The 27,977-nt window shown below is 35.4% G+C and overlaps 1 protein-coding gene and 1 long non-coding RNA gene across 2 annotated transcripts; both read right to left on the bottom strand.

Annotated features, from left to right (window-relative positions):
* Positions 1-181: 181 nt before the first annotated feature.
* On the bottom strand, positions 182-23,808 carry LOC106068961 (myb-like protein I). Its single transcript, XM_013228489.2, has 6 exons — positions 23,236-23,808; positions 14,518-16,509; positions 14,015-14,130; positions 13,508-13,652; positions 887-991; positions 182-585 (listed from the first exon to the last, which is right to left on the bottom strand). Exons 1-6 carry the CDS (start codon positions 23,537-23,539, stop codon positions 383-385), a joined length of 2,865 nt encoding a protein of 954 aa, XP_013083943.2. The 5' UTR covers positions 23,540-23,808; the 3' UTR covers positions 182-382.
* Positions 5,156-13,185, bottom strand: LOC129926269 (uncharacterized). Its single transcript, XR_008777907.1, has 2 exons — positions 10,919-13,185; positions 5,156-5,646 (listed from the first exon to the last, which is right to left on the bottom strand). It is a non-coding gene; the product is annotated as an uncharacterized LOC129926269 (long non-coding RNA).
* Positions 23,809-27,977: the final 4,169 nt, after the last annotated feature.

The raw sequence follows: 27,977 nt of genomic DNA, 5'->3' as shown, positions 1-27,977 counted from the left end.
TTATAACAGTTATCAGGATCTCAAAATAGTTCTGCTTAAAAATGATCTATTCTATAAACCTTCACATGATTCTTTTAAGTTTTTGTTGTGTAAGATACCTATACTTTGGAGTCTACGAAATGGATCATTAAAACAATTCTATATCACATTTGACACTTGACAGAACCAAACAAAATGTCTATTTTAGTTTTGTTTTTTTAATAAATGAGAAACAAAGGTACAAACACTGGGCACAAACACTGAGTATATGAAATTCTAATTGGAGCAACATGATAGTGAAAATGAAATGGGTATGCAATGTACATAAATACGGAAACAATAAATTCAACTTTTTCTAGCGTAGATCTAAGAATACTAAGCTGTTTTTCACCCAGAATATAGATTATGAGTTTTTAGTCCATACAAAAAATGAATGATCGCTTTGTAGAAACTCGTTGTTAACTGCAGCACCATTCCAGGCAAGTCTGGGCTGATAACCAAGTTCTGTTAACTCTCTGGCCATAGACCAATATTGTGTGGGTTGTGTAGACACTGACCAGTGGGTGATGATGTATGGAACTGTCACAGTGCTAAAGAATTTATGACCTAATAGAATAAGACAGTGATATTATTTTAGGAGGCTTATTGCAAGAGAGATAGAGAGAATATTTGAATCATTCAAATAAGTTAAATTTCAAGATGACACTGAATCAAATCATTTCAATTGAGCTTAATGTATATGAAAGGAACTCTCAAAATCGAATCTTTTTAAAGGAGTTAAATGAAAGGAACTCTCAAAATCGAATCTTTTTAAATGAGTTAAATGAAAGGAGCTCTCAAGAAGACAGTGAATCAAATCATTTCCAGTGACAAGGACAAGATGAAGTAGCTCTTGAAGTAGTCTTACCTGACTTGAGGATGCGCTCCTCCATGGCGCCACTCACGTCTAACTTCATGACAGCACGTTGAAATGGAACCACTTGAAGTAAGTTGTCTAGCGTGGTCATGTGAACTGGGGACAGAGATTCAATGCAAATTCAACGAAGCAAGGATTAGATTGAATTGTTAATGTTGTACTAAACTCCTCTTGGGCTAACTGCTAATCATCATAGATTACATAAATAGATGAGTGGGCCTATATAGGTTACATAAATAGATGAGTGGGCCTATATAGGTTACATAAATAGATGAGTGGGCCTATATAGGTTACATAAATAGATGAATGGGCCTATATAGGTTACATAAATAGATGAGTGGGCCTATATAGGTTACATAAATAGATGAATGGGCTTATATAGGTTACATAAATAGATGAGTGGGCCTATATAGGTTACATAAATAGATGAGTGGGCCTATATAGGTTACATAAATAGATGAGTGGGCCTATATAGGTTACATAAATAGATGAGTGGGCCTATATAGGTTACATAAATAGATGAGTGGGCCTATATAGGTTACATAAATAGATGAGTGGGCCTATATAGGTTACATAAATAGATGAGTGGGCCTATATAGGTTACATAAATAGATGAGTGGGCCTATATAGGTTACATAAATAGATGAGTGGGCCTATATAGGTTACATAAATAGATGAGTGGGCCTATATAGGTTACATAAATAGATGAATGGGCCTATATAGGTTACATAAATAGATGAGTGGGCCTATATAGGTTACATAAATAGATGAGTGGGCCTATATAGGTTACATAAATAGATGAGTGGGCCTATATAGGTTACACAAATAGATGAATGGGCCTATATAGGCTACACAAATAGATGAATGGGCCTATATAGGTTACACAAATAGATGAATGGGCCTATATAGGTTACACAAATAGATGAATGGGCCTATATAGGTTACACAAATAGATGAATGGGCCTATATAGGTTACATAAATAGATGAATGGGCCTATATAGGTTACATAAATAGATGAATGGGCCTATATAGGTTACACAAATAGATGAATGGGCCTATATAGGTTACACAAATAGATGAATGGGCCTATATAGGTTACACAAATAGATGAGTGGGCCTATATAGGTTACACAAATAGATAAATGGGCCTATATAGGTTACACAAATAGATGAATGGGTCTATATAGGTTACACAAATAGATGAATGGGCCTATATAGGTTACACAAATAGATGAATGGGCCTATATAGGTTACACAAATAGATGAATGGGCCTATATAGGTTACACAAATAGATGAATGGGCCTATATATGTTACACAAATAGATGAATGGGCCTATATAGGTTACATAAATAGATGAGTGGGCCTATATAGGTTACATAAATAGATGAATGGGCCTATATAGGTTACATAAATAGATGAATGGGCCTATATAGGTTACATAAATAGATGAATGGGCCTATATAGGTTACATAAATAGATGAGTGGGCCTATATAGGTTACATAAATAGATGAGTGGGCCTATATAGGTTACATAAATAGATGAGTGGGCCTATATAGGTTACATAAATAGATGAGTGGGCCTATATAGGTTACATAAATAGATGAATGGGCCTATATAGGTTACATAAATAGATGAATGGGCCTATATAGGTTACATAAATAGATGAATGGGCCTATATAGGTTACATAAATAGATGAATGGGCCTATATAGGTTACATAAATAGATGAGTGGGCCTATATAGGTTACATAAATAGATGAGTGGGCCTATATAGGTTACATAAATAGATGAGTGGGCCTATATAGGTTACATAAATAGATGAATGGGCCTGTATAGGTTACATAAATAGATGAATGGGCCTATATAGGTTACATAAATAGATGAATGGGCCTATATAGGTTACATAAATAGATGAGTGGGCCTATATAGGTTACATAAATAGATGAGTGGGCCTATATAGGTTACATAAATAGATGAGTGGGCCTATATAGGTTACATAAATAGATGAGTGGGCCTATATAGGTTACATAAATAGATGAATGGGCCTATATAGGTTACATAAATAGATGAATGGGCCTATATAGGTTACACAAATAGATGAGTGGGACTATATAGGTTACATAAATAGATGAATGGGCCTATATAGGTTACACAAATAGATGAATGGGCCTATATAGGTTACACAAATAGATGAGTGGGCCTATATAGGTTACACAAATAGATGAGTGGGCCTATATAGGTTACATAAATAGATGAGTGGGCCTATATAGGTTACATAAATAGATGAGTGGGCCTATATAGGTTACATAAATAGATGAATGGGCCTATATAGGTTACATAAATAGATGAGTGGGCCTATATAGGTTACATAAATAGATGAGTGGGCCTATATAGGTTACATAAATAGATGAGTGGGCCTATATAGGTTACATAAATAGATGAGTGGGCCTATATAGGTTACATAAATAGATGAGTGGGCCTATATAGGTTACATAAATAGATGAGTGGGCCTATATAGGTTACATAAATAGATGAGTGGGCCTATATAGGTTACATAAATAGATGAATGGGCCTATATAGGTTACACAAATAGATGAATGGGCCTATATAGGCTACACAAATAGATGAATGGGCCTATATAGGTTACACAAATAGATGAATGGGCCTATATAGGTTACACAAATAGATGAATGGGCCTATATAGGTTACACAAATAGATGAATGGGCCTATATAGGTTACATAAATAGATGAATGGGCCTATATAGGTTACATAAATAGATGAATGGGCCTATATAGGTTACACAAATAGATGAATGGGCCTATATAGGTTACACAAATAGATGAATGGGCCTATATAGGTTACACAAATAGATGAGTGGGCCTATATAGGTTACACAAATAGATGAATGGGCCTATATAGGTTACACAAATAGATGAATGGGCCTATATAGGTTACACAAATAGATGAATGGGCCTATATAGGTTACACAAATAGATGAATGGGCCTATATAGGTTACACAAATAGATGAATGGGCCTATATAGGTTACACAAATAGATGAATGGGCCTATATATGTTACACAAATAGATGAATGGGCCTATATAGGTTACATAAATAGATGAGTGGGCCTATATAGGTTACATAAATAGATGAATGGGCCTATATAGGTTACATAAATAGATGAATGGGCCTATATAGGTTACATAAATAGATGAGTGGGCCTATATAGGTTACATAAATAGATGAGTGGGCCTATATAGGTTACATAAATAGATGAGTGGGCCTATATAGGTTACATAAATAGATGAGTGGGCCTATATAGGTTACATAAATAGATGAGTGGGCCTATATAGGTTACATAAATAGATGAATGGGCCTATATAGGTTACATAAATAGATGAATGGGCCTATATAGGTTACATAAATAGATGAGTGGGCCTATATAGGTTACATAAATAGATGAATGGGCCTGTATAGGTTACATAAATAGATGAATGGGCCTATATAGGTTACATAAATAGATGAATGGGCCTATATAGGTTACATAAATAGATGAGTGGGCCTATATAGGTTACATAAATAGATGAGTGGGCCTATATAGGTTACATAAATAGATGAATGGGCCTATATAGGTTACATAAATAGATGAATGGGCCTATATAGGTTACATAAATAGATGAATGGGCCTATATAGGTTACACAAATAGATGAGTGGGACTATATAGGTTACATAAATAGATGAATGGGCCTATATAGGTTACACAAATAGATGAGTGGGCCTATATAGGTTACATAAATAGATGAATGGGCCTATATAGGTTACACAAATAGATGAGTGGGCCTATATAGGTTACATAAATAGATGAGTGGGCCTATATAGGTTACATAAATAGATGAGTGGGCCTATATAGGTTACATAAATAGATGAGTGGGCCTATATAGGTTACATAAATAGATGAGTGGGCCTATATAGGTTACATAAATAGATGAATGGGCCTATATAGGTTACATAAATAGATGAGTGGGCCTATATAGGTTACATAAATAGATGAATGGGCCTATATAGGTTACATAAATAGATGAATGGGCCTATATAGTGTGATGTTGCTAGTTCAGGCTGTCTTGAAGTCAACCAATTACTCTGCAATCGTTTGGGTGTAATTGTTCGGGTGTATTACGTGTAGTTGACCAACAAGTCAGACAAAAACAAGTACATCTGTTTTTAACAAGTGAAGAGATGTAGTCAACACTGATGAACAAGTTCACATGGATTTATTCTGATAAAAGGCCACAGTAGAAGTCTCTGTCACTAAACACGTCGTTACCCTGTAATGTTATATCGCTAACTGATTTTCCTGTCTCTAACCCAACATATCCCAAACGTCACTAGTCCCGTTCAATATGCGTCTACTATGGTGCGTCGCTAAATAACTAAAATAACTAACCTATATAAATAAGGTGTCTAACAGATTCCTCCCCCCCTTGAAAAAAAAATATGTCAATATTTTTCCACTACTGTCAAGTCTTACAAGGGCATTTTCAATTTAAGGGGAAGACCACAAACATAAAATCTTGATCTCTTTATCTTGACATCTTCATCTTGACAGTTCCTCATATTCATGTCAATGTTCATAACAGTTCATAACATTCCAAAATCATCTTCATTAGTACACAGTTCATCATAAAAGAAAATGTGGCATCTTATGGGCACGTCACACGTCACAAGTGTTCTTCTCTGGCAGTAATCTGATAAAATACAACATTTCAAAAAACAATTATATACTTTATTTACACATTCAATAATTTTTTTTTTTTCTTACCACCCTTTTATACGCTTTTGTCCATTTTTCTTTTATACTCACCCTTTTCCATAGAACTAACTTTCATCAATGATATATGAAATGATTCATACAAAAAAAAATATCTATACTTACTTTCAAATGCTTAACATCAAATTTACTTATCTCCCTTTTCCATAACATATAAATGGTGCCAATATATTAATATATATTACATACTCAATATAATCATAGTTTATTTACAAACTTATTTCATTTCAATGTCATTCTAGACAATAGATCAGCTACAATATTCACAGATCCACTAATAGCTTTCACTTCAAATTTATACTCCTGTAGTGCTAAGAACCATCTATAAACACGACTGTTTTTCATGCTCTTTTGCTGTATATACTGAATAGGTTTATGATCAGTTAATAATATGAATTTCCGTCCTATTAAATAGCTCTCTAGCTTAGTAATTACCCATATTACAGCTAAAGCTTCTCTTTCAATGACACTATATTTTTTCTCTGCCTCTGACAATTTTCTGCTTACATATAATATAGGATGTAAGTTATCATAGTTCTGCATTAAACAACCACCAATAGCATTACCAGATGCATCAGTTGTGACATAAAATATTTTGTCTTTATCAGGTAGTCTTAATATTAGTTCATGACTAAAAACATCTTTAATTCTGTCAATAGCTTTCACACATTCCTCATTACAAACTACTTTTTGAGGTTTTCCTTTTTTAAGTAAGTCATTTAATGGATTCACTATTTCTGCTAAGTTCTTTATAAACTTTCTGTAATAATTTACTATTCCCAATATGCTTTTAATTTGTCTTTTTGTTGTAGGTATTTCAATATTAAGTACTTTCTTTATGTTATCTTCAATAGGGCTAATCATGTTGTTATTTACTTTATGTCCTAAGAAAATTATTTCCTCCAATCCTATTTCTACTTTTTCTGCTTGGATTGTAAGTCCACTTTCTTTTATTATTTTGAACACTTCTTTTACATCTACCAAATGTTCCTCCCAACTATTATTAAAAATACATATGTCATCCAAATAGCAAATAACATTTTCTTTGTTTCCAATTATCATGTTCATCATTCTATTAAATGTGGCAGGTGCATTTACTAATCCAAAACTCATATAATTCCATTGAAAAATACCATATGGTGTTACAAATGCTGTGTAAGGTTTTGCATTTTCTGTTAAAGGTATTTGCCAATAACCTTTAGTTAAATCCAATTTAGTAAAAAATTTTGCTCCATTTAATTTATGTAAAATATCCTCTATATTTGGCATTGGATATGGGTCAAATTCTGTGATGTTGTTAAGTTTCCTATAATCAATACATAACCTTATATCTCCATTCTTCTTTTTGGCTATCACAATTGGTGAAGCATAAGGAGATGTTGATGACTCAATTATACCTGATTCTAGTAAATTGTCTATTTCTTTCTTTACTTTGTCTTGTAAATGTAGCGGTATTCTATATGGCTTAAGCTTGATAGGTTTTGGATCTGTTACTTTAATGTCATGTTTAATAATATTAGTTTTTCCTGGTATGCTGGAAAAAATTTCTTTGTATTCCTGTATTATTTTAGTTATGTCTTTTGACTTTTCCTTAGTTAAATTATTAAGATTAATCTTTTGCCAAGTTTGATTCTCTTTTGTTTCAATTACAGGTATTTCCTTAATATCATTTTCATTGTGATTTTCATTTGTTATTATCATTAAGCATTCTTCTCTTTCTGAAAATGTATTTTCTATTTCCTCCTGAATGTTTTGTATTAACTCATCTTCTCTATCATGATACAGTTTCAAATTATTTATGTGATATGTTTTAATTTTCCCATTTATTTCAATTTGATAATTCACATCACTAATTTGTTTTATCACCTTAAATGGACCTTTCCATTGTTTACCAATTTTATTTTTCAGGTCATTTATTAATATTAATACATTGTTTCCTACTTCTAGTGTTTTCAATTGTCTTTTCCTATTTAGATTCTCATGAGCACTTTGTTTGTACTTCTTATTGTTGTTATATGCTTGAGTCCATATTTCTTTCAATTCTGTTGTGATTGTTGTTTCACTGTCATTGTTTAATTTATTCTCATTGCTTATTATATTTTCTTTAAACACATCTAATTCATTTCTAGGTTTTCTTCCATGTATTATTTCATATGGTGAAAATTGTGTTGCTTCATGGATGTTGTTTCTATGAGCAAATAGTACATAGTTAATGTAATGATCCCACTTGTTCTGATTATTCTGAATTATCTTTGTTAGTGATCTTTTTAATGAACCACCATATCGTTCACATAAACCATTACTCTCCGAAGAGTATATGTGTTGTATATTGTATTGTTTAGTCCATTTCTTAAATTGTTCTGACTTAAACTGAGATCCCTGATCACTCAATATAATTTTAGGTATACCATGTCTTGTAATTACTTTTTGAGTTATGGCATTAATGATATTCTCTGCACTTGTATTTGATAATGGGATTGCCTCTGGATATCTACTAAACATGTCTATTACTGTTAGAATGTATTTGTTATTATTTTCAGTTTGAATTAAAGGACCTATTAAATCAATAGATACTTTCTGAAATGGTGCTGTAGGTTCATCCATTTCTTGAATAGGTGCTTTATTCACTAGGCTTTTGTTAGATCTCTTTTGACATATGTCACATGAGTTTATGTATTTATTGATTGTTGCTTTCATTTTAGGCCAAAATACTTGTTTTGACAAATTCCTATAACATTTCTTTACTCCCCTATGTGCTGCTAAATTATTATCATGTGTCATGATTAAAACATCTTTCCAATATTTCTGTGGTAAGACAAGTTGTTTTATTTTCTTGTTATCATTACTTGTTTGTCTAAACAATATTTTATTCTCTATACAAAATTTCTCCATTGGATTATTATTGTTTTTATCTGATATTCTTGAATAAATTTTCCCAATAATATTGTCATTCATTTGTTCTAATGCAAATTTGGGTATTGTTTCTTTTTCACTTTGAGATATTTGTGTTTCAAGACTATTTTGTGTTTCATTTTCTATCTCTCTTTCCTTAACATCTGTATTTTCTATTTGTATTACATTACTGGTTTCTTTTTCTTCATCCTTACTTATTACATTTATTGTATTTTCCTGTTTCTCATCTTGTTTATTCATTGATCTTGTTATTACCATACTTGTTATATTTTGTGTTTCTATGTTTTCATGATTTTGTCTTATGTTTTTGTATTTGTTTTGCCAGTCTTCTAATTCTTTTCTTGAACATTCTTTAACTCCTTTTATGTTTCCTACTAACATATCATATCTCATTTCTGGTATTGCAATGCCATCACAATAACCAGTGAAAAATGGAGTTTCAATGTACACCCTTATAGCTTTAAATTCCCTTACGGTGCCATCTGCTAATTCTACTTTCTTAGTAAACCCTTTATACCAATGAGGTTTGACAAATTTAGTTTTTACTGCCAAAGTGTTACAACCTGAATCTCTGATTAATTCCACCGGGATTCTATCTACAAACCCTGGGTACACTGCAAAATTGTTCCTATTTCCTTCCATGAAATATATCCTATCTGCACCTTTATTTTTGTATTCCCTACTGTAACTCCTATTTCTATAATTTCCCCTGTCATTCCTATCTCTACTCCTATATCTATTGTTATTTTGTTCATTGTATCTATTTCTACTTCCAGACCTACTATTCCCTCTTCTACAGTTAGCTGCTATATGACCTTTTCCTTGACATTTAAAACAGATTATTTCACTATATTTTCTATTTCCACTATTTGATCGGTTTCTATTTCTACTTCTATCAACATTTTCTTTGGTGTATCCTATTAAATCTACTTTGCTCTTATCTCTATCAGAAAATGGTTTATTTGGATATGCATTTTTGTATACTCTCATTATTTCTGTTATTTCATCTATAGTTTTTGGGTTTCTTTCTCTAATAAAAGATTGTAATTGAGGATCACATTTATTTACAAAGTTGTCCACTAAAATAAAATTTTTTAATCCCTCATAAGAGTTTGTTACTTTTTCTAATTTTACCCACTTATTGAAAAAATCCTTTTCCATATTAATGGTAGTTTGGGGTTCTATTCCTAATGATGGTATATTGTCAAAGTATTTCTTTCTAAAAGTTGTAGCATTATGACCATAGGCATTCAATAATTCTCTTTTTAAAATCTGATAGCTATCATCAATATGATGGTCATGATTTTGACATATTGTTAGAGCTTGACCATGAACAAAGTCTATCAGTATTTCAGACCATTCTTCTTCAGGCATATTAAATGTAGACATTTTTGCCTCATATCTTTTCAGAAAATCACCAATGTCATCCTTCTGTTCATCAAAACTTTGTATCTTTCTCTTTAGCCATGTTTGTGAATTAGGGTTGTCTCTTTGAGTGGTATAATTATTTGAGTTATTTGTGTTATTTCCTTGTTCAGTTTGGACTCTGGCTTGTGCTGCGTCCAATCTCATCTTCTCCATTTTGGCTTCATGTTCTCTAATTTTTTCTCTTTCTTTGTCTTGCCTTTCTATCTCTTCTTTCTGTCTTTGACGTTCCGTTTCTTCCCTCACAACTTGCTGTACATAAGCTGCTAAGTCCTTTCCTTTTAGCTCCATGGCCTTTCCATCCTGCATAGCTGCTTCCTTAACCTCCTTAAGGTCCACATATGATGATGTAGCCATTGTGTTTTATATTTTATATATATTTTACTTAGCCTATATTGGTTATGGCTATACTTTAAACTTATTTTATATTTAAGTTTTTTTTCACACTTTTATACAAGTTTTAAATGTTATGTCTCTATCTATAGATTTAGTAAATGTGTAGATCTAGTCTGAGTCGACTGAGTTATATTCAAATCTGTATATTAGGTCCAGTATTACACACAAATTTAAATCTAGTATATTATAGTATGTATAATAATACTATTTAGATCTATAGTTATCAAGAGCACTATGACTTTTAGATCTAGTATGAATAACTATGATCAATTTAAAAATCTGGTATGACTGAAGTCACAGTGAAGTGTTTTTAACTGTTTAGAGTAAATTCAAAGACTATCTAGAGTCTAGATCTAGAGTAGATTATGGTTCTATTTAACCATACGAAACAAATATGTGTATACAATGTCAAATATATCTTCAACAAGATATATATATTATCTAGAATGTACTACCTTCATTCATTTTTCAATTAATAATATTTCAAATTAGAGTCTAGATAATTAAATTGTACCAAAGAGATGTACAACAATTTGCAGATCTAAATTTAGCCAGACGATAGTGTTTGACTACATAGCCAGTTTCGGCATTATTCTCATGGCAAAATCATATTTGATTTTAACCGCTCAAACTAAAAATTATTTTAGTCTGATTCACAATGAAAGAATCCTACCCGCACTTTCTATCATTAAGTGAAAAAAAAATACAGATCTAATTAAATTAATAAAAATAAATAATTTAAAATAATATAAACAAATGAAATAATTAAATGAGACTATCGCTATGGGTTGGGATATGACAATATGGCACACAATGATGACGTCACGAAGTAACCAGGCAACAACGGATATGACGTTTACACAAACAAAACAAATTACAACTCTAAACGTATAATATAGCTTTTCATCTAAATTACGTCTTCTACCCCGACGGGTTTTAAGGCGCACCACCTGATTTTACTCAGGCTAACGTACCAAATTTAGACAAAATCTATTTCTAAGGGCAATCTAAACATATACTAATAAGAAAAATGGCACTTAGCTTTTGATAAGAAAGATCCCTTTGTTCGGACTCCCGAATATGCTAGATCACAACAAATTCCACTGCCTCTCTTCCAGTTCTGACTCTGTTCTCCGGTGCTACCAGTATCCCACGTAATGCCACAGATGTCCTGATATGCCACAGCAAAATGTTCCAGTTTCTTTGACGACTGTTGATGACCGTATGTGTAGTTCCGACGACTTTGTGTACACAGTTACTGACGAATAGGTTAACGGTTCTTCTGGCGATGACTTGACTTGTGTAGATAACTACTGACAAATAACAGTCTCTTGACGGCAACTTGATCTGGACGACTGACGAATAACGAATTTCTTGACGATGTCTTGATCTGGACTGACGAATAACGGCTTTCTTGACGATGACTTGATCTGGGCTGACGAATAACGACTTTCTTGACGATGACTTGATCTGGGCTGACGAATAACTGTTCTCTAAAATAGTTCACTGCTTCTGCTGCTACTCTGGTAGTACGACGAAGTTTGCTGTTGTACTCTGCTTCACTAGACCAAACTGTCCAATGTAGACTAGGTGAAACCAAGGTCACCTCCGACGACGTTCCGTTAGACGATTAACGGTTTTTACAACGAAATTAAGTGGATGTAGCTGTTTCCACAACTTCACTGCTAACAAGTCTAGGTATGGTCTAGACCGACGAATACTAAATATATCAATATTCAGTACTAATAAAGATTACTTCACTAACCTTCCAAAGGTTAAACACAGTGACCGTTATAAACGTGGCAAGCAACCGGTTCAATGAGCAAACTGCTCCACAAGAATCTCTCCAAGGGTAAGACGACAGAGCGATTTCGATTTAGTTAGCTACCAAACTTGTAGTACTCACAATACTTCCGACAGCGGGCAAACTGTCCTTCTCGAACTGGCGAGGTAAAACTTGATACTCGATGTGGCTCCTATGACGAAGAAAAAATATGTCCAACAGGTTCACCAACGATCTCTCACCCGTTATGAATGAACGGTTTCTCTGGTTGTAGGTCGATACAGCATATGAAGATCAGGCTTGCTTTGATAGTATACTGGTTAAGTAGACCAGACGTTGCGATGATTACGGTCCTGACGAAGGTCACCCTGAGTTAACGGCTCGTTGAACGTGCGATCAAGAACATGTAGATCTAGAACAAAGTCACTCTGCGATGATGTTGTGTTCAGCCGTACTCCGATGAAATCTTATATCTTCGAGTGCACGACCCTCACCTGAGTAAACGTTCTGCTTCGAGGTCCGGTTCGATGTTCAGCTTCATCAGGGGTCCGGCTTCGAGGTTCGGGGTCGCCACTGTGATGTTGCTAGTTCAGGCTGTCTTGAAGTCAACCAATTACTCTGCAATCGTTTGGGTGTAATTGTTCGGGTGTATTACGTGTAGTTGACCAACAAGTCAGACAAAAACAAGTACATCTGTTTTTAACAAGTGAAGAGATGTAGTCAACACTGATGAACAAGTTCACATGGATTTATTCTGATAAAAGGCCACAGTAGAAGTCTCTGTCACTAAACACGTCGTTACCCTGTAATGTTATATCGCTAACTGATTTTCCTGTCTCTAACCCAACATATCCCAAACGTCACTAGTCCCGTTCAATATGCGTCTACTATGGTGCGTCGCTAAATAACTAAAATAACTAACCTATATAAATAAGGTGTCTAACAATAGGTTACATAAATAGATGAGTGGGCCTATATAGGTTACATAAATAGATGAATGGGCCTATAGCTTTTCCTTGTTTATGAAATCTAGATTTGGATGTTTTCCTTCTTTCGGTTAGATTTTTTCAAAAGTAATGAATGTACATTCATGGTATAGGCCTACCTCTACAATTATATGATAATACTAAACAAATTAATAACAAAAGTTCTAATATATTAGCATTATGAATAAATTAACTTGTTTAGCTGAAGAAAAGTTATATAAAAAAACTGACTTAACCTCCCTATTGTCTATGACTATTCTAGAGCTAGATCTGACCTATATTGGCTGGATCTTGTTTCATGTCTTGTGTCAACTTGACAATAGTCACCTGACTGTAACCGCCATTATTAGAATAATTCATCTGACCAACATACGACTCACTGTCCAAACCTTCAGTCACAAGAGTGATCTTGCCGGTCACCTTTAACGGAAGGGGCAATAAATCTATCTAATAAACATAAGTTTAATAAATCTATCTAATATACACAGATTAATAAATCTATCTAATATACACACGTTTAATAAATCTGTCTTATAGAAAGTTTAATAAATCTGTCTAATAGACTCTAGTTTAAAACTATTTAGTATGTATATGTTTAGTAAATCAATGTAATGAACATATATGTAACAAATCTGCCTAATGAACCGAAGCTTTGCAAATCTCTATACTATTCTGAACTAAACTTTGCTTTTTTTCTAACTTAGTTATAGTCTGCTCTGCAAAGCTTCAATTGGTTTACACTCTACCATAGGGGCTTACTTGATTAGTACACAATTTCTTACCATATTTTCTTGGGCAGATTTACGTAACAGTCGACAGTTTCTATATAAAGGTTCAACTGCTACAACGTCGTGATTCAACAGGGCAGCTGCCAAAGTGTAAACACCTATACCAGCTCCTGGAAAATTGATTGAATCATTGAAATGATTATCTACAGCGCACTATCGTGGTCTACTAGCTGAAGCGGCAAACATATGAATATCATTAGGTATTGATTTGATCTAAGATTCATAAAACTACTAGCATTGAATTATTTTATATTATATATTTTCATATTATATTTTATAATAAAGAGCTGAGTAGTATAAGAGTATGATCAAATACAACAAACTATTCAAATGTTACTTGAATCATTTTTTGTTTGTTAGGAGGCGGACTAAAGATTCCTAGCTAACAAATTCCTTAATTTCTCTTCTTGCAGCAAATTATCTTTAATGGTAAAAGTCATGAGTGCCTAATGTGCATCTAGATATCTCAAGGTAGCCTATTTTAACTCTTCCCTTACCTATGTCCACAACTCCTATTGTCGCTTCTTGCACCAAAATTTCATAAAACTGATCCAGGATTTCTTTTTCATAAGAGCCTTCCAGTTCTATTCTAGCCGAGACTTCTGTGTCCTTGTCGCTTTGATGTATACACAGAGGCGCAGAACGAGACAAGAATTGGAATGGAACACAATTAGCTTTTACAGGAAGTGGAGCTTGCATGTCTTCCAACAGAATTTTCTCGGGCTGTTGAAGCTGTAGCGCGTCTGCATTTTGATTTTCATCCAGTGCAACTGTTGATTGAGGTTGATGTTGATGTGCTAATGCTACCGGATCTTGTGCTATCTGCTGCTGTTCCTGCTGTTGCTGGGGTAATGTTACCGGATCTTGTGCTATCTGCTGCTGTTCCTGCTGTTGCTGGGGTAATCCCTGCCCATGGAGCTGTTGCTGTTTCTGTATGAAAGCAGCTAAAAATTCTGGCGGTAGCTTTAGAAGTGCTTCTTTGATTTTCTGAGCACGAATCTGTGGATTTTGGTTTTCGTCAGCTTTAGTTTCCAATTGCCTCCCTTGGTTAGATAAATCTTTGTGTTGGTTGTTATTGTCTGCATCAAGATTTTTAACTTCTTCAACTGGCAAGTAACCATGGCGCTGTAAATATGGGATGTATGTCTCTTTAATTTCAGCATTGTTTTCTAAATTAATACTATCCAAAGCTTTGTCCATGTTAGCCATGTTGATTTTACTATCGTTCATTTGCTTCACAAGCCCGTTGCGCAATAAATACGGAACGTATTCTTCTTTGTTGCTCAAATCTGAGTTACCTTTCATGTTAGGTTTCACTTGGGCGTTCGCTTCAACCTTAGCTCCACCTTCTATTCCAAATGCTTCCAAATTATCTCCAGGTTTGTGATCCATTCGATCAGGTGGAACGCCTATATTCGGTTTTAGAATGTCCTGCCCAAACGGTCGAATAAACTCATTGTCTTGTCTTTTGTTAGTCTCCTCGTCATGGAGCCCAAAAGCCTCTAAATTGTTGCCATTGACGTTGCCTCCTTTATTCTCCAACACTAAATCTAGTCCGATGGCACGATTAGGTAAACCTTTCTGCTGTTGCCTGGCCAATTGTGGATTGTCTATTTCTTTTTCATTCATGGTTTCTATTCTATCTCTGTTGGCTAAAAGGTCATCCTCATTTTTGGACAGTTTAGAATTAAGGTCGACATTTAGGTCAATTATTTTATTGTCATTTTGTTGATTGGCATGAATGTCCTTGCGTTCAGGCCTGCGTTCCGCCCCTCTCTCTTCATTCTCTGGTCTAGGCCACGCCTTCTTGCCTCTCTGCATCGCCTCCCTGTTTTCATCCCCACCAATACCCTGCTGTTGTTTCATAAGTTTATGTATGTGATGGTTGATGCCTCCGTCAAATAACTTCTCTTCCAAGATTTCACCTTTCTCATTTCGGACCACAAATTCTTCGGGAACATCAGCAAAGTGTGGGGGGTGGATCTGTTTCGGAACTATTTCTTTTCTGTCTTCATTTCCATTTTCTTGAACTACATCTTGTGCGTTATTTATAACATCTTCTTTGTTTTTGGCGGCAGCATTTTCAATCTCTACAGCTGCGTCTTTATAATTCTCATCAGCTGCGTTATTTTCATTCTGTCCAGCTGCGTCATTTTCATTCTGTCCAGCTGCGTCATTTTCATTCTGTCCAGCTGCGTCATTTTCATTCTGTCCAGCTGCGTCATTTTCATTTCTTTCAGCTACATTGTCTTCAATATAATTGTTATCTATTTGTTTATTTCTGAAGCCAGCTCTGTTGTCTGATTCATACTGTTCTTTTATTTTATAATTTTCATACTCATCTCTGTCTCTATGAAGTCTTTCTTCATCTTGATAATAGCTCGGATCATTGTCTGTATCATGGTAGTACCTAGGTGCATTGCCTGGCCTTCTTTTATAATTTGGCCTCTTTCTAGGCTCTGGACCTTTCTGAAATCGTCCTTGTTCAGCTGTAATAGAAAATTGTTGCTAACACATTAATTTGACTTGTTGGATGAAATCAATTTAGACAAAAAAGTTTCTAAATAAAAATATAATTACTTTTAATTATTTTTTTATAATTGCTTTTAGTATCTCAGAGAAATAACACACTATTTACTTCTCCTTTGAATGAGATTGTACAAACTTTACACGCAAAGATGCTCCAAACTTTACATTCGTTAAAACAAAACATTGCTTGAATGTGATATGAACTGCTTAACAAATGAAAGCAATCCACTTACAACGACAAACAAAAACACAGTCTGACTTAACCTATTATATTACACTAGTCGACCCACGGCGTAGCATACGCCGCTATTTTGCATGGCCGGCCTTAGGCCACTGCAATCTATGCAACCGCACTTTCATAGGACCCGCGCTAATTCTAGGTGTATAAATTATTAAATAAACCATTTTATAACTTATAAAAGATCTCCCGCGGCCTCCTGTCGATTTACCAGGAGCTCCTGGAGAAAGAAGCTCCACGCGCCTCAAACTAATGAAGAATTACTTGAGGTCAACAATTCTCAAAGATAGATTGAAACATTTGATAATTCTTGCTATTGAGCGTGATCAATGTAGGAAACAGAATTCTTATGATATACTGTATAACTTCGCTACACACAAGGCTCGTGTAGTAATTCGGTGCGTAGTAAAGAATGAATAAAATGCAAAGACGAATATATTTTCTAATACAAACTCTTAATTTTCACATATTATCCGTATTTAGTGTGCGTATAGATTTTAAGGACAAGATTATGTCGCACCGTTTGTTTTACTGCATTGATTTGAGTTATTTTGAAGATAAGAAAGAAAAGTCTAATTTGGGTAAAGACAACTAGTAACTCGAAGTCACTTTGTAATGTGTAAGTACCCAGTCCGTAATCTGTGTGTGTGAGTGTGTGTACCAATTCCTATGTGTTTTAATTGCATAAAAAAAAAATCACATTTTTTGTTTTATTAAAAGTGTTCATCAAATAGATTTGCATAACTTATCCAAAGAACCTTATTGATAAATGATAACCAAAATATCCATTTAAGACATAGGAGTTATCCCTCTCTACTTGCTGCAGACGGTCCTTCAGAAAGAAAGATTGATAAGTTCAGCCCAAATACCCGACAGAAGATGCTAGCAAGCAAGATTTAAACTCGACACCAAATGATGACAGTCTGAGGCTGCGAAGCTCATACTATAAGATCATCAAATTGGTCCAGAATTAACTGTACATTTCTTGTAAGCATATCTACTAAGTTTTATCAATCTCTGAGTGAGTAACTTTTCAGTTGTATTCCCTGCAATCAATTTTAAGTCACTAGGGTACCGAACCAATTTAGAATTCTACACATTTTCATTGGCGCCCGCAGGATTTTTTACAGGGAGGTGCAAGTTGTCACCTATGGCTCAAAGTAGAGGCTTCAATTTTCATATTACGGAGAATATCTTATATAATACAGGCGTTACTTCAAAAAAGAAGTTACGTCCTACGCGTCATGCATTTAGTCATGTATATTAACCAGTGACCTAAATTCAGCCAAGTCACTGGTTTTTCTGGCTAGCCCAGGCAACCCATTCCATGCTCTAATAGCGCTAGGGAAGAAAGAGCATTTGTACAAATTTGTCCTAGCATATGGGACGAGGAATGTGCCTTTATCTTTGTGTCTTTCTAAGTACTTTATTAGATTTTGTTTTTGTATCAGTGTTTTATGTATAATTGCTACTTTACTTTTGAGTCTTCTCTCCTGAAGGCTTTCTAAATTTAGTGATTTTACTAAAGGTGTTACTCTAGTCAAATGTGAACATTCGTTAGTTATGAATCTCACTGCTCTGTTGGTACCGCTTTGCCCCCATATCAATGCAATATTAAGTGCACTGTAAATACTTGTTTCATGAAATAAACAAAATTAGACATGTGAACAAACTATATACTGTACAAGTTGTTAAGTTAATACGTGTGACCCGTACCTCCCTACCGTCGATCAAACAAAAACTGCAGACTGAGAATTTGGCTGCCGAAACTGTCAATAACTTTCCTAATGAATTGCTTCCTGTCGCGATGGCCAAGACGGCGATGAACGCTTATCGTGAAGTTCTGATATTCTTCTTCACGTTGCAGCTCTTGCATCTTTTTAGAATGTTGACGAAACTGAGCATTATTATTGCTTGAAACGCGGGACGTTAATGAAGAAACTAGCGGAGTAAGATACGGAATGTATTATGTTATAACTCCCAAAAAGTGTTCCTCGGCATGGTCAAGTTGGGTTTTGATTATGTCATTAATGTGACTACTGATGTGCTGTTGAAAGCCCACAGTGTTTAGATGGACAGACTGCAACATCAGGAAAAATTGACAATTAAAAAAAAATCAGAAACACATGAGATGCAGGCATTGATTACACATGTGCAGTTTGTCTGGTTTCAATTGCAGTCGTTATTTTAAGATCCGCCACACAGTCAAAGATCTACTCAAAGTTTTGACTGAAACCGCGAATGGATTTGTATTTCTCAGTCCATTGTGTCTCACACAAAAGAGGTCAATTAATCACAAACACTGTCTAGAGTCTAGACTGTACATAATGTATTCTTTAGACCACTGGCGGATCCAGGGGGGGGGCGGTAGGGGCGATCGCCCCCCCACTCGGCCGACCCCCCCCCCTTCGGGGGGGGGGGGGCGGACGAACTTTAGTATAGGATTCACACAATTTGTATACGAATTTATTACTTATGTTAAAAATATATACTAATTATTTATATTTCAACCTATTTTTAGATTATTTCGCCCCCCCCCCTCTAGTATGTTGGCCGATTTGGTGGGGTCGGGAGGGGGCGATGGTATCAATCCCGCCCCCCCCTACACTTTCGAGTGGGGGGGCGGTCCAATTTATTGGTAGAAATTTTAATAGTATGAATAATGAGCTTCAGGTCAGGAGAATGCGTTTCTGCAGTGAAGAATGCAAGAAAACGCTTTTGGCGTCGGGGCTTCGCCCCGAACTTCATTTATGGGTAATGAGTTGTAGATGTCAGGAGAATGCGTTTCTGCAGAGAAGAATGCAAGAAAACGCTTTTGGCGTCGGGGCTTCGCCCCGAACTACATTGTGAAGAATGAGCTGTACTTGTCAGGAGAATGCGTTTCTGCAGTGAAAAAAGCAAGAAAACGCTTTTGGCGTCGGGGCTTCGCCCCGAATTCCATTGATGAATAATGAGCTATACTTGTCAGGAGAATGCGTTTCTGCAGTGAAAAAAGCAAGAAAACGCTTTTGGCGTCGGGGCTTCGCCCCGAACTACATTGTGAAGAATGAGCTGTACTTGTCAGGAGAATGCATTTCTGCAGTGAAAAAAGCAAGAAAACGCTTTTGGCGTCGGGGCTTCGCCCCGAACTACATTGTGAAGAATGAGCTGTACTTGTCAGGAGAATGCATTTCTGCAGTGAAAAAAGCAAGAAAACGCTTTTGGCGTCGGGGCTTCGCCCCGAACTACATTGTGAAGAATGAGCTGTACTTGTCAGGAGAATGCATTTCTGCAGTGAAAAAAGCAAGAAAACGCTTTTGGCGTCGGGGCTTCGCCCCGAACTACATTGTGAAGAATGAGCTGTACTTGTCAGGAGAATGCGTTTCTGCAGTAAAAAAAGCAAGAAAACGCTTTTGGCGTCGGGGCTTCGCCCCGAACTCCATTGATAAATAATGAGCTATACTTGTCAGGAGAATGCGTTTCTGCAGTGAAAAAAGCAAGAAAACGCTTATGGCGTCGGGGCTTTGCCCCGAACTTCACCAGAGAACCTTATAGCGCTGCCCCAGTTGTTTTGTTTTTCGCCGAAGGTTGAGAAATGCTGCTTTTTTTTTATTCTCATACTTATATATATATATATATATATATATATATATATATATATATATATATATATATATATATACATATGTGTGTGTGTGTGCGCGCGCGTGTGTGTGTGCACGTTTATGCGTAGGGTTAGGGTTTACTGGGCGTTAGGGTTAGGGTTTGGAAAAAAATCGCCCCCCCCCCCCCACTCCAAAGTTCTGGATCCGCTAGTGCTTTAGACACAGACAGTGCGTCTCTCTGAACAACAGAGACAAAATCAATGAGGAAAAAAAAAAAGAAAAAAAAACATTTATCATATTCTAGGCCTTATCTAAATATAGAAAACTAAAAATATATAAACTATAATTATATGCAAATAAAAACATTACCACGACTAACGTGTTATAGTATATTGAATTGCAAACCTATAATAAAGCGTACATGGTCGGACATGAACTACAAGTTAACCCATGGGCGTAGCCAGGATTTTTTTCGGGAGGGGGGGGGATTTTATTTCCCCCCCCCAGACCGCAAAAAAAATATAGATGTGTGTGTGCGTGCGCGTGTGTGTACATAATTAATCTTTATAACATTCTGACCTTTCATTCGTTCGGAAGACGTTTATTGCACCCTAGAATAGGTTCCTCCTGGAGTTTGTTGATAAATTGTAGACTCCCCGCCATTGCCAGCAAGGGGGTCTGGAGGAGTGTTGTGAGCTCCCCAAGTGGGGTCCGGGACATAGATCCTTCCGCGTCGTTCGGCGCATTAGGCGGCAAGCTGCTTCCACAAAAATCTGTCACTGGCAAAGCCTGAAGCCTCTTCCCACCTGCTCTGAGGACCCCCATGAAAGTGTGGCGCCAAGTTGTACTAGGATGTCCCTGTTTGCGTTTTCCTCGTAATGGCCTCCATATCATCACAACTCTTATTATGCGTAATTCATTTTGTCGGAGAACATGTCCAGCAAACATCATGCGACGCTCTGTCACAATCTTACTAAAGAGTCGACTCCCTATTTCCTTGATTGAGACCCGATCTCTATAACTGACTCCTAAAATCCGTCTTAGCCATCTTTGTTAAGCCACATTTAGTCTTTTTCAATATCGGCAGATGACTATTCACTGCATTTTATTAATGAAGCAAGCCACTGATAGAAATTTGTAACCTCTCTTGGCTACGCTCTTTGAATTAGGTGACTGTAGTGTGCTTTAGATTTTATATCGAAAAGGGGTGTTATATCGTCAAAATCATTTTTTGGAGGGTTTTAAACTAAAACATCTTGGGAGTTGTTTTTTTAAATTCAAAACCACCTTAGCTACACTCATAGAATTTAGTGACTGTAGTTTGCTTAGAATAAAATTGAAGAGAAAGGTTTTCAACCTCAAACTCTCTGTATGGGGGTATTTAAACTCAAAACCATCAGGAGGAGTTTTAAACTTTTAAAAAAGCCCTTGGAGGAGGGTTGTTTAAACTCAGAACCCCCCCCCCCCTTGGCTTGGTTACGCTCATAGAATTTTGAGTGTGTAATTTGCTTTTTTTTTATATTGAAATGGTATTTTTTAGCTTCAAACCCCGCTGGAGAGGGTTTAAACTCAAAACCTCTTTGGCTTCGACCATAGCATTTTGAATATGAAATTTGCTTTTTTTTAATATTGAAGAGGTATTTTTAGCTTCAAACCCCGCTGAAGGGGGTTTAAACTATAAACCCCTTAGCTACGCTCATATATTTTTAAGTGCGTAATTTTTTTTTTTTTTTATTTGAAAAGGTATTTTTTTAGCTTCAAATCCCGTTGAAGAGGGGTTTAAACTAAAAAATATTGAAGAGGGAGTATATCGTAAATTTCAGAGGGGGTTTGAAAATTAAAATCTTTCTTAACTATGCTCTTGGAATTTTGGGATTGTAGTTTGCATTCTTTTTTTTTTGGGGTGGGGGGGGGGGAGTTGTTTTATAGAAGAGGGGGATTTGACTGCAAAACCCCGTGGTAGTGGATTTTAAATTCAAGACCCCCTTGGCTGCGCTGGGACAAGTGATGGTTTAGTAATAAAATCTCAAATTCCGATCCCCCCTGCTAGGGGGGGGGGAACTTCATTTCGGGCGGGTAGTTTGAACCCCCCCCCCCTGGCTACGCCCATGGATTAACCTATTCTAGTTTCTTACAATAAAAGCATATCCTCATAACTTAACTTGAGTGGAAGACCTACTCGTTAAGTGGCTACTTAGTGGAAGGTATGAAGGTGTAAAACAAAAAAGGGCTAAAATTTGGTTACTCAGAATTCAGATGGATGAATGTAGATTGGTCGGTGATCAATTCCTGATCAGCCAAGGCTAGTCTGCTACAAAATTAACTTATTTTACAACTGTACTTCAGTGCAAGCACTACTTATTCAGTTGCTACTTAGATTTTAATTGATTTAATAGTGCAAAGAAATATCGAATATGAGTAGCCTATATCGAATCAGTCAAATTAAAAAAAAAAATGGCCACCAAATAGAAATAAAAAAATATGTGCTTATTATCCTCCTTTATGTTTATGATTCGTACTAATGAAACGAACAAACACCCAGTGCTATAGATAGAAATATAGACATTTAAAAAGCAACATAGACATATAAATGGGAGCTTAGACTTATAGATAGGAGCATAGACATATAGATAGGAACATAGACTTATAGCCTAGATAAGAAAATAGACATAGATAGAAACATGAACATTTAAATAGGACATTGAAATGGACAATAAAAGAGCCAGAGAAAGAAAGGAACATGAAGAAAGTGTTGACAAAAACAAAAAGGTTGGCTGAGGTGATAGCACGAGAATGGTTTTGAGAGAGGCCACCAATGAGGACTCTTGCTCTTATTCAACAAAGAATTCGAGGGATAGACTAACCAAAATGATCTGCATGTATCACTGGCTTAACAGGCGTGAGTTCCACAAGCTCGTCGAGTACTCCGACATTCTTACCAGGAAATTCATCAATTTTCATGTTGTTGATGAGCGCCTTCCAATTGGCATTAATATTCGCGTTCTGGTTGCTGCTATAGAGTGCATAGAGCGCTATCCCAGAAGACAACAGCATCAAACCTAAGAGACATTTCTTCCAAAGTCGTCGGGACATAGTCGTGTCCTTATTTCTTGTGAGATCTTCTTTGCGGAGTGAACTATCTCTAACGTATATCCCCGACTCCAGCATGCAAACAGCCAAATAATATCCACCAAGAAATAACACGAATGCACACACACACAAATAATTACATCATCCCACAAACTGCAGACGTGTCAATATTGCGGTTGAAAGCAAAAATAGTTGTGTTAGTTTACTCATAAATAAATCTAGTAGTGTGAATTCGAATCACTGTTTGCTACTAACGTAACTGTTATAATGTAGTTCAAAGGAAACACGTTTAAACTATACATGAAACTGCGTCTGTTGGCGTGTAATGGAGACAGACTTGAACCAGTAAAAGTGGTCAATAGTTTCTAAGGATTAAAACTAATCCCTTCAAATGTGAACGTGAAGGGCTGGGAGCGATGTCATTTGGATTTGAAAAAAATCAGCAGCTTTCACTTAATCCATGAATAGGCTGGCATTAACTTTATATATTGTTTATAAATATTGCATTATCTTCAACATTTCCTGACTCAAGCAGATGATTCACATGTATTTACCCGTATGAACTTACTACAAAAGTGAGGTAAAATAAAAAAAAAAAGATTTTTTGTAGTCCCCCCTTCTTCTTTTTTATTTTATAAATTTGTTATAGCTTTTGTCAGTTACCCTATACTGAGGAAGTGTTTAATGTTGTTAGGTTTCTTGGATAAGGCTTTTATTTTAATTAATGACTCCTCCCCTTCCCACATACACATTTAGTCCTCACCCCCAACTCAACTTATCTTAAGGTTTACACTCTGCAGCAGATGGTATGACGTTGTGGGCTCCCTTCATAGGAGACTCTCGTAAAATGGAGATCGAAACTCTAGAAAACAAGGAAATCAATGTAAAAAGCACAACACATTTTGACACAGATTATCGCACACATATCTTACATAGATATTTCTAGGGCCGGCCTTACGAATTACGGGACCCATTTAACGGATGCTAGCGATGCACCATGTTTAAATTTATTTTTTTTTTACAATAACAAGTATCATTATTTATTAGATCATTATATTAACATTTATTATATAATATGCTTAGGAAGCAACTGAAAACAAAACTTCACAAGCGAATCTTTGTATATTTAAGCTATAGTAACAAAGTATTAAAAGAATTCAAAATAAAAATCAGTTACCATTAATAATATAATCTTAGTAAAGTCTGTTTGAAATTTTCATAATTGATGTCTCTGCTCTTATGAGATTAAATAGATAGAAGCGCTAAATTGTTAAAAGTCCTAAGATAGGTTTTGATCAATTTGAGTTTGGAAAAGCTTCTTTCACAAGAAGCGTCAGTCACTAGAGTTGTCGTCAATATTTTGAATATAGTGAACAAATTAGAGAATGCGGTATAACTATTTTTAGACGTAAAATATTGAAACAGCTCCTTGGATTTGGTTGCTGCCTATGCAGTGTTGGCCTTATTGTCTCCATTTCTTCATAAACATATATCCATCTAAGTCTTTTAGTAAGATTCTGTTAGAACAATCTCCTGGTCGGCTGAACATTCTCTGATATTGTCCTTTGCCATATTCTGAAAATAAGACAGAAATCCAAAGAGTTTGTGATCTTTTTTCAGCTGCATCAACCGTAGTTGAAGAGACTGCAATGCCTTGTCAACAAACTGGTGGACAAAAATTCACTCTAAATTCTGTCTTGGGGTCGGAAATGGATTCATAAGAAGATTTATAAATAGCCTAAACATTCTCTTTTTCTTGTGTCCGCGCTTCTGTTGAAATACGGGGTCAACTTCGAACTCATTTTCAAGCTCATTGACATCAATCAAGGAATCCAATTCTTTGTATACTGCAACGTGACTTAACAGATCTGCACGACTCTTTATTGACGAAATAAATTATTTTGATTGGTTGCTTTCGGTTACGTGTTTTATTTTAGACCAAGGTGAACTGTTAAACAGTGATAGCCGCTTAGAATGTACAGATAATAAGAAGCTATCTTTACTGAAATTAAACGGTACTTCGAAACCAAAAATGTCATGCAAAGAGCTTACAAGGTAATTGGTATCACATAGATGCAGGAAAAGGCTTTCAAAATATTGAGCAACAAGTCCTAATTTATGAGAAATGGTTTTCGAACCAGATGATGACAAGGGAATCTCCTATCGCGGGGCCCCCCTCAGGCGCGGGGCCTTGGGCGGTTGCCCCACTTCCCACCCCCTAAGGCCGCTACTGCATACCACTAGGTATGCCTTTAACCAATCATACAATTGTTCAAATGATGTTAGCCCTGCAATATCCATGGTGTTACTTTGAAGTTCCTTGCTAGTAAAATTAACTTCAAACAGTCAAGAGTACATCAAAATCTTACTCTTGAATAAATGCAACCTAACACAACTACACCAAGCTGCATTAAACTTTTAACAAACATTCTTATCAGAAGAAGACACTAACCAACCTGTGAATGACCTCTGGAATTTCATTAAAAACATTATAGAAAATCATATACCAACTAAATACACATCAAACAAAATAAATAAATGCTGGTTTAATAATAGACTAAAGAAGCTTTGTAAACAGAAGGAAAATCTATATAGAAAATTTAAAGAAACTAAGGCAGAAAGTACATAAAAATTAAACACCTATGTGAATACATAAACAATGTAATATTTAAAGATAACAACAAAAACCTATGGTCATACATTAAGTTTAAGAAAATGGAAACAACAGGCATAGCGCAATTAAAAGGAGAATACAACTTACCCCAAATGATAATGAAACTAAAGCTAAGATCCTAAACAAATACTTTGCATCAGCATTCTCAGCCCCAGGAAACAAAAACATATTACTTAATTTGAACCAAGTAGACACCATAGGAGATGTAGAAGTACAAGAAAAGGGAATCCAAAAATATTAGCCAACATCAAACCGAATAAAGCTTCTGGACCTGATGGTATTCCAGCTAGATTACTTAAAGAAGTAAGCAATGAGCGAGCACCAGTGTTCAAAATACTTTTTCAGGCATCTCTTAACCAGGGCAGAGTACCAAAGGACTGGAAAGAAGCTAATGTTACCACCCTATTTAAAAAAGGATAAAAATCTGACCCAGGAAACTACAGACCAGTATCACTTGCCAGCATCATATAATATGTAGCAACGTCATAAACCACTCAGACGACATAATGTCCTTACTCCATACCAACATGGCTTTAGGAAATATAAATCATGTGAAACACAACTAATAAGACTAATTGATGATTTTTCAAAAGGTTTAGATGATAGTGAGCAAATAGTTGCTATCTTACTAGATTTTTCTAAGGCTTTTGACAAAGTTCACCACCATAGTTTACTTAAAAAATTAAAATATTTTGGCATTGATGGTCCATTGCATCAGTGATTAAACATTTTCTGATAGGGAGAGAACAAACTGTAATAATAAATGGCTCTAAATCAACACCAATAGTAAACTCAGGCGTAGGCCTACCTCAAGGAACAGCCTTATGTCCACTACGATTTTTAATTTACATAAACGATTTACCAAATTGCATTAGTTCAGGAACAAAAGTCAGATTATTTGCAGATGATTGTATAATATATAGAACAATAAAAACCACATAAGATACAGAAATTTTACAAAGAGACTTAGATGAATTACAGAAATGGGAATCAAAGTGGAGCATGTCTTTCCACCCAGAAAAATGTCAGTTATTAAGAGTAACAAAAAAACTAAAAAAATTAATTCCACTTATCTTATTCATGGTAAACCAGTAACACAAACTAAAAACGCAAAATACCTAGGTGTTATAAAAAATGAAAAACTGTCTGATAACTGTCATGGATCTCCTTATTGATGAAACTATTAAAAAATCAAACAAAGCATTAGGATTTATTACAAGAAATTTCTATAAATCAAATAAGAACATAAAACTAAAATGTTATTTAACCTTGGTTAGGCCAATAATAGAATATGCATCCTCTGTTTGAGACCCCTCAACTCAAGAAAACAATAAGAAACTGGAACAGACACAAAATAGAGCAGTGAGATTAATAAAAAACGAATATTCACATTTGACTAGCGTAACACCTTTAGTAAAATCACTAAATTTAGAAAGCCTTCAGGATAGAAGACTCAAAAGTAAAGTAGCAATTATACATAAAACACTGAACCATAATCTTCAAATACAAATACAAAATTTAATCAAATACTCTGAAAGACACAAAGATGAAGGCACATTCCTTATTCCATATGCTAGGACAAATTTGTACAAATACTCCGTCTTCCCTAGTGGTATTAGAGCATGGAATGGGTTGCCTGAGCTAGCCAGGAAAACCAGTGATTTGGCAGAATTTAGGTCATTGGTTAATATGCATGAGTAAATGCATGACGCGTAGGACGTAATCATCTTCTTTTTTGAAGTAACGTCTGTAGCAAATAAGATAACATAAGTTACAACTATTAATGACCAACATGTACGCTTCTTTCGCACCTTAATGTACCTAAAACGGATACGATAAGAT

This window comes from Biomphalaria glabrata, chromosome 5, assembly GCF_947242115.1.
Source record: "Biomphalaria glabrata chromosome 5, xgBioGlab47.1, whole genome shotgun sequence".
In the NCBI taxonomy this organism is placed as follows: Eukaryota; Metazoa; Mollusca; class Gastropoda; family Planorbidae; genus Biomphalaria; species Biomphalaria glabrata.
Note: the sequence above shows the minus strand (reverse complement) of the source record. Positions and strands in the feature narration are given on the sequence as shown.